The sequence below is a fragment of the Trachemys scripta genome, unplaced genomic scaffold, assembly GCF_013100865.1.
Source record: "Trachemys scripta elegans isolate TJP31775 unplaced genomic scaffold, CAS_Tse_1.0 scaffold_131, whole genome shotgun sequence".
NCBI classification, from domain to species: domain Eukaryota; kingdom Metazoa; phylum Chordata; order Testudines; family Emydidae; genus Trachemys; species Trachemys scripta.
The window spans coordinates 49,614-57,530 of record NW_023260504.1 but is presented as its reverse complement, the minus strand read 5'-3'; the positions used below and the strand labels follow the sequence as shown (position 1 = coordinate 57,530).

The 7,917-nt window shown below is 66.8% G+C and overlaps 1 protein-coding gene across 1 annotated transcript; it reads left to right on the top strand.

The window, feature by feature from the left end:
* Positions 1 to 512: 512 nt before the first annotated feature.
* Positions 513 to 5,883, top strand: LOC117870286 (aminopeptidase Ey-like; the record flags this gene model as incomplete). The annotated part of the gene is made up of 9 exons (XM_034757380.1): positions 513 to 696; positions 892 to 947; positions 1,741 to 1,888; positions 2,220 to 2,311; positions 2,987 to 3,097; positions 3,905 to 4,072; positions 4,256 to 4,396; positions 4,782 to 4,863; positions 5,587 to 5,883. Coding segments are annotated over 9 exons (1,135 nt in total), but the record flags the coding sequence as incomplete, so codon positions are not given.
* Positions 5,884 to 7,917: the final 2,034 nt, after the last annotated feature.

Sequence of the window (7,917 nt, the reverse complement as noted above, 5' to 3'; positions counted from 1 at the left end):
TTCAGTGCGGTTACTGGGGGTGTCACATCCCCCTCTTCAGCCCAGGCAGGTCAGCAGGGGGAGAGTCTTCGTAGGGGAGCAGCCCCGGAGGGGCTCAGTGGGGGGTTCTAGGGGGTGGGCCTCAGAGGGGGTCGGTGTGGGGGGTTAGGGGGATGCCCCCAGAGGGGTTCGGTGGGGGGTTCTAGGGGGTGGCTCCCAGGAGGGGCTTGGCAGGGGGAGTTTTAGGGGGAGACCCCTGGAGGGGCTCAGTGGGGGCTTCAGGGGATGGCACCCGAAGGGGATCAGTGGGGGGGGGTTCTAAGGGGTGGCTCCCAGGAGGGCCTTGGCAGGGGGGTTCTAGGGGGTGGCCCCCAGAAGGGCTCGGCGGGGAGGTTCTGAGGGGTGGCCCCCGGAGGGGATCTGTGGGGGGATTCTAGGGGGTGGGCCTCGGAGGGTATCGGTGGGGGGGGTTAGGGGGAGGCCCCCGGGGGGGCTCAGTGGGGGGTTCTAGGCTCAGGGACTCTCTGCTCTAGACTTGAAGGGAGGGGCCCCACTAATGTGCTTCCTTTTCCTGTCTCAGCCAGCAACTCATCGTTTGCGGTGACTGGTGCCTCCAACTGGCTCCTGCTCAACATCAACGTGACGGGGTATTTCCGGGTGAACTACGACCAGGACAACTGGAACAAGCTGCTGACCGAGCTGGGCACCAATCACGAGGTACCCGAAACCCAGCCTCTGCCCCCGCACCAGCACTCTCAGCCCAGGGGACCAGGCCCCTGCTGTGGGGCGGCCGGACCCCAAGCTGGGCCAGGGACCCCAGAGCCAGCCCAAGCCGAGTCGCCCATTCCATGGCTCTTCTCCCCCCCACGGTCTGCTCCTGCCCCCCGCGTAATCGTCTTTGCTCTTTTCCAGGCCATCCCGGTGATAAACCGAGCCCAGATCATTGACGATGCCTTTAACCTGGCCAGGTGAGTCACCCGGGCCGCCACGGGGTGACAACCAGCCTCTGGCCTCCTCCCCCAACCCCTCGGCGGAGTCCGCTCCCCACAGCGCCTGAGCAAGGCTGGCAGGCCGGGGAGACGTCTGTCCCTGCACACGCCCCTCAGGCAGCGAGAGGGAGGCCCCCACACCCTCCGGTTCCCCCTCTCTGGGCTGGGCAGCTAGGAATCTCCCGCTGCGTCTCGCTGGCAGCTCAGGGCTGGATGGTTCAGGAGCTGGGGCCGCAGTGGGGCTGAGGGGCTGGCAGAGTTGGGCGCTGAGATCCCAGCAGGCCCACGGGCAGGCGACTGGGCTGCTGAATGCCTGAGGTGTTGCGGGCCCGGCTCTGCGCCTACCCCAGGTACACAGCCAGCCTGTGCCAGGCTCTGTCCTGCCTGGCACCCTGGTGCCAGGGGGTGCAAGGAGAGTCCAGCTGGGGGCTTGTGTGGGGAGCTGGGCTGCATGTCCCCATCACCCAGCCAGGCTGGCCCCTGTGGGTGGGGCAGCAAACATCCAGGGGGCGGGGGGGTAACAGAGCAGGCCCCGCAGGGGGTCTTCGGGATGGACTGGCCACTCTGCTGGCTGGCAGGCAGGGCTCAGTCTGTGGGGTATTAGCAACAGGGGATGGGGGGGTCCATTGCCGGGGGGGGGGGGGGGGGCGGGCGGGGTCCATTGCCGGGGGTGTGTGTGGGAGGAGGCGGGGCCATTGCCAAGCAGGGAGGGCACAGAGGGCACGTCTAGTGGTGTGGCGGGAGGACGTGAGCTTTGCAATTGGCTGTTTAGGGCTAAACACATCAGCATCACGCTGGCTCTGAATACCACCACCTACCTGGACAAGGAGCGGGAGTACCTGCCCTGGAGCGCCGCCCTCGACAACCTGGGCTACTTCCGCCTGATGTTTGACCGCAGTGAGGTGTACGGCCCCATGCAGGTGAGCCCCCGCCTGCCCCAGGCCAGGTGGATTGCGGGCAGCATGGCTGGATGGCGCTCGGATGGCCACTCTGCCGTCCCCGCCTGTGCGGGGTCAGTTCAGCCGTGGGCCTGGCACAAACGCAGGGCATAGGGTGGGTTCTGCAAATCGCCCCAGCGAGGCAGAGAGGCGGGCCCCAGAGGGTCGGAGCTGCCCGGGGAAGGGCATGGGGTGGGGGGAAGGAGGCGGCAGGAGCCGGGGGCGCGCTGGGTGATCGCGGCGTGACGGGGGGAAGGCTCAGAGCTCCTGATTCTTCTGGCAAGTGGCACTCACCCTGCCCATCCTCCCCCAGAAATACATCCGGAATCAGGTGACCCCCTTGTTCCAGTACTTTGGAAACATCACCTCCAACTGGACCAGGCTCCCGGACGGCTTGATGGAGCAGTGAGTCCCAGCGCGGCACGTCCTCTGGCCAGCCACAGGGCAGGCCCTGCGCACCCGGCGCCCCTGGGGCCTGGAGAACTGGCTCCTCCCGTGACTGCTGCTGCCTCTTTTCCAAGGGGAGGGCTCTGGGCCCCCCTTTCCTGCCCCACCCCTCAGCCAAGGGGGGCGCTGGGCATGGCTCCCAGAGTGCGGGCACGCTGGGGCCGGTTGGGTGGCCCTGTGTTACGGGCATATGCCACTCTGTGCTCAGTCCCAGGCACCCTCCAGACCCTGCCTCTCCTCTCGCTCTTCCTCTGCTCCAGCGGACCCCGAGAGGCCGGGCGTTCCCCTCCCCACTGGCGGGATGGCTGAGCTGGGTAGTGGCACCCGCTGGCAGGAGGCAGAAGGAGCTGCCACGCGGTGCCCGGTGGGAACTGCCCAAGGTGCACCCAGGCAGCACTGTCCCTGGTAGTGCCCACTGCTCGCAGCCTCAGAGCGAGGTGACCCCCACCCAGCCCGTGCTGCGCCTAGCAGATGGGGCAGTGGGAGAGACGCCTCCTGGGCCCGGCTGGTGACGGGCCGGTGTGCGCCTGCCTCTGTCACGGTCATTCTGCCTGGTCTCCCTGCCTGCCAGGCCTGGCTCCTAGGGCCCCTTCGCCGGGTCCAGCCGCTGACACGGCTCCTCTCCCCACTCAGGTACAACGAGATCAACGCCATCAGCACGGCCTGTTCCCAAGGCGTCCCTGAGTGCACGCAGCTGGCGGCCGCCTTCTTCAACCAGTGGAAGCAAAACCCCAGCAACAACCCGTGAGCCCTTCCCCGTGGCCTCTGGGCAGGGAGGAGGTGGCTGAGGGGATGGGCCGGGCTGGGCCATGGCGCTGCTCTGGGCTGGGGGCAGGGCTGGACGGGCCTTGGTTCCCCCCTGGGTTGGGGGGCTGGGCTGGACCGGGCCGTGGCGCCCCCCTGGGTTGGGGGACAGGGCTGGACCGGGCCTTGGTTCCCCCCTGGGTTGGGGGGCTGGGCTGGACTGGGTCGTGGCGCCCCCCTGGGATTGGGGGCAGGGCTGGACCGGGCCTTGGTTCCCCCCCGGGTTGGGGGGCTGGGCTGGACCGGGTCGTGGCGCCCCCCTGGGATGGGGGGCAGGGCTGGACCGGGCCTTGGTTCCTCCCTAGATTGGGGGGCTGGGCTGGACCAGGCCGTGGCGCCCCCCTGGGTTGGGGGGCAGGGCTGGACCGGGCCTTGGTTCCCCCCTGGGTTGGGGGGCTGGGCTGGACCGGGTCGTGGCGCCCCCCTGGGATGGGGGGCTGGGGTGGACCGGGTCATGGCGCCCCCGTGGGATGGGGGGCTGGGGCAGGCCCAAGGGGGAGTGCAGGCAGAATTTGCCTATTTCCAGCTGGTAAATACCCAGCTCCCTGGCGCTGCCTGGACCCTAGTGAGCTGCTAGCCCTACGCATGGGCCCGCTCTTTCCGGGTGGGGGGTGCCCCCCAGCACTCCTCCATGGGAGCCTCTCCCCATGGTTTGCTGCGCCAGGGCTCTGCTGAGTGGGGCCCGGTGCCTGAGTGCCGAGCGCGTTCCCCGGCACGGCCCCCGTGACAGGCATGTTCCCCCCCCAGGATCCCCCCGAACCTGCGCTCCTCCATCTACTGCAGCGCCATAGAGACGGGCAGCGAGGCAGACTGGGAGTTCCTCTGGCAGATGTTTAAAAACGCCACGGTGGTGGCCGAAGCCGACAAGCTCCGCTCGGCCCTGGCCTGCAGCAAGGAGCCTTGGATCTTGAAAAGGTGTGTGGGGGACACAGCCGCCTTCGGGGAATGGGGGCCGTGGAGCCCATCGGCGTAGGGATGGGGAGGATCCAGGCTGCCATGGGCACGGGGAAGGAGAAGGGTCTGGGGCTGCCTGCAGCGGTAGGTGGCCCTGCGCCTGCCACGGGTGCCGCGTACCAGCCCTGCCTGCCCTCTCCCCAGGTATCTGGAGTACTGCCTGGATCCCAGCAAAATCCGGAAGCAGGACGCCACCTCCACCATCAACAGCATCGCCAGTAACGTGGTGGGGCAGAGCCTGGCCTGGGACTTCATCCGGGGCAACTGGAAGACCCTTTTCAGCCAGTGAGTGCCACTGAGGGGCAGCCCGTGGGAGGGGGCTGGGGAATGCAGGGGAGCAAGGGGGAGTGGAGGAGCGATGGGGAATGGGGGGAGCAATGGGGAGCCTGGGGGAGGGGGAGGAACAAGAGGGGATGGGGAATGGGGGGGGGCGCTCTCAGTCTCTCTCCCCACACGTTATGTGCCCTTCGTGCCATCCCGGGCTCCCGTGGCTGCCTGGTGAAGAGCAGGGGGTGCTCTCTGCTCCTATGCCCTGACGCTCTCTCCTCTCGCTCCATGCCCGGGGCAGCCCCTCTGCTGAGCCCTGGTAGCTCTTTCCGGGATGCTGCCCCTTTGGGAGGAAGGCACCTCCCCCATGCCCGCCTGCTCACCCCGCCCCTCCCCTCCACAGGTACGGCGGGGGCTCCTTCTCCTTCTCGGGCCTGATCCAGGTGGTGACGCAGCGGTTTGCCTCTGAGTTCGAGCTGCAGCAGGTGAGGCCCGTCCCAGGCCTATCTGTGCGCGGGGTGGTGGGGCCCCTCAGGAAGGGAGAGCCCCGTCCGGTCTGCTCTAGCCCTCCCCAGGGCCCGGACGTCGCTCCCTGCAGTCTCTCCCCAGGGCCTGGCCCAGGTGGGCTGGGAGCCACCCGAGTGCAGGGGCTGGCACCATTTCGCGTGGGGTCGTCGGCGCTTCACAGCCCCAATCCGTTAGTGCAGCTCTGTCGCCCTTGCCCGGCCACCCTGCAGCAGAGGGATCCTGCCTCCCTGCTGGGCGGGCGAATCCGTCAAGCCCCCGTCACTTGGGGGCGAGCCAGGGCAGGTCTAGGGAGAGGTCCAGCTGTGATGCCAGCCCCAGGGATGGCAGCGCCCCGCTACCTCCAGCCACACATAGCCCCTGCCCCATTTGTGGGGCCGCAGCCGAGGAACTGGTGCTGCAGGAAACCTCGCGTGTTACCGAAGCACCCCAAGGCTGCATGCCTGTCCCTTGGGGTTCACATCCTGGCCTCCCTCCCTGTGTGGCCAAGCAGCGCACACACAGCTGCTTTCCTGCTTCTCCTGGGTCCATCCCTCTGGGCCTGCAGGTGTCTGGGGCTGCTTGGCGCCCTCCCCAGGTTTGGGGTGCCCGGGTGGTGCCAGGGCCGCATGAGGGCACCGCAGTGCACCGGCGCTGTCCTGCGGCCGCCCTCACTCCCTCTCGGGCCCGCTCTCTCTCGGCAGCTGGAGCAGTTCAAGGCAGACAACGCTGACGTGGGCTTTGGCTCGGGCACGCGGGCGCTGGAGCAGGCGCTGGAGAAGACCAAAGCTAATATCAAATGGGTGGCAGAGAACAAGCAGACGGTGCTGACGTGGTTTGAGACGGCAAGCAGCTGAGAGGGTGAACTCAGTAACGCCAACCCCTCCCACGTCAGCCTCCTCCCGCTGCTCGGGGGGGCTGTGCCCCGGTTCCTGAGCCCCACACCCTGGGCATGCGGCCTCCTGAACTCTCCTGTCATTGGCCCATGTCCCCCCCCCCACCCCCCCTCACACATTCTGCCTCCACTCCCAGAACACCCTGCACTGCCTGGGGCTCACCCTGGCCGTGCTCCCACAATGCTTTGCACACGGGCCCCATTGACAGGGCCTCGCCACAGCCCTTGTTGCAGTGACTGTCCCAGGGAAGCCCAGGTGCCCGTGGGGTGGTCATGGGCAGACAGGAGGGTGAGGGCAGCGGGGCTGCTGACTGGGGAGCCCCCCAGCCCCGCCGCGGGCCAGGACATGTGTCTGCTGTATAGTCCTTCTCAGCCCCAGACATTGTAAATAAAGGCTTAATGTTAAATGGTAAAGCCATGGGGCTGGGGCTCGGCCCAGCGCCTCCTGCACTCCCACAGCTCGCTCCCACGCTCAGCCTGGGCAAGTGCCCGGGCCGTTCCCTTTGCCACCGGCATGGTCATGGTGGGGGAGAACGGGGGGGCAGGATGTGAGCAGGAGGCAGGGTGGCTCCGGGGACCAGGGAGTGGACATGCTGGGAGAACAGGAAACGAGCCACTCCCCACAGCCGGGGTGTCAGGCAGAGGGGCCAGCCCCTGCCTCAGGCGAGCTCTGCCCAGCCCGCTGAGGCTGTTAGGAGCCGGGGCGAAGTGGTGACGAAGGCCTGGCGGGGGCTGTCTGAGGGTACATGTCAGCGATCCCCAGGGGTAGTGCCGGTCCCAGCTCTGCTCCCACACAGGGTCGGGAGGGCCGGCAGTGGGAGTCAGGCAGGCTGGTGCAGAGTGGGTGCCAGGGCGGGGGGGACGGACCAGCCCCGCTAAGGCACAGGAGCAGTGGGCCCTGGGGGCAGGGGGCACAGGCCCCATCACAGAGGCTAGAGGAGAGTTCCCTCCCTCCAGTCCATCCCTTCCCTCCATGGTGCCCGCTGGCACATCCAGAGCTCAGCCCAGCCTGGTTGTGAATCTCCCCCAGTGACGGGGCTCCCGTCCCTTCCCCGGCTGTCTACCCACTGCGCTGTCTGCTGGGGCAGGAGGCTCTGGCCGTGACCCCGGAGCTGCAGTACCCGCAGGGCAAGGAGCAAGGGCTGCTCCGGGCAGGCCCAGAGTGGCAGTGGCTGGGCACAGGGCATATAAAGCAGGAGGTCCCAGTATCTGGGGTCGGTACTTGGCCATCTCCTCCAGCTCTGGGCTGGAGACACAGGCTGGGGGCAGGCGGGGGGAGAGCTGGCAGGCTGGGGGCAGAAGGGACACTGGTTCTATGGAATAAAGGGATTGTTACCCTTTTCTATGGGTGTAGAGCCTGCAGATCCCAAGACACCTCACTCTGAGCCCTGGGACGTGGGCTGGGGGCCAGCCAGGGAGAGGCTGCTTTGCCTGATGATTTTGGCCCCGTCCCTGAGGATCTCAGCGGCTGGCAGGGCTGTTGTCAGTGCAGCCCTCGGACCCAGCCCGGCAGGGACACAGCTTTGCAGCTTGGCAATGGGGTTGGTGCCCAGGTCTGAGCTGGGCTCTGGGTGCAGCGACCATTTGGAGAAGTGGCTGGGGCTGCAGGGCGTCTCTGGCTGCATCGGGGGGCAGCGCGGCAGCCCGGGGCTCTGGGCTGAGGCCGGAGGTGTGATGTGGCACCTGTGCAGGTCCAAGCCCGGGGATGGGGGAGGCAGCGGGTGGGGAACCCGGGGCACTCGGAGGCAGAGATAAGAACATAAGAACGGCCAGACTGAGTCAGACCAAAGGTCCATCTAGCCCAGTATCCTGTCTGCCCACAGTGGCCAATGCCAGGTGCCCCAGAGGGAGTGAACCTAACTGGTAATGATCAAGTGATCTCTCTCCTGCCATCCATCTCCATCCTCTGACAAACAGAGGCTAGGGACACCATTCCTTACCCATCCTGACTAATAACCATTAATGGACTTAACCACAATGAATTTATCTAGTTCTCTTTTAAACCCTGTTATAGTCCTAGCCTTCACAACCTCCTCAGGCAAGGAGTTCCACAAGTTGACTGTGCGTTGTGTGAAGAAGAACTTCCTTTGATTTGTTTTAAACCTGCTGCCTATTAATTTCTTTTGGTGGCCCCTAGTTC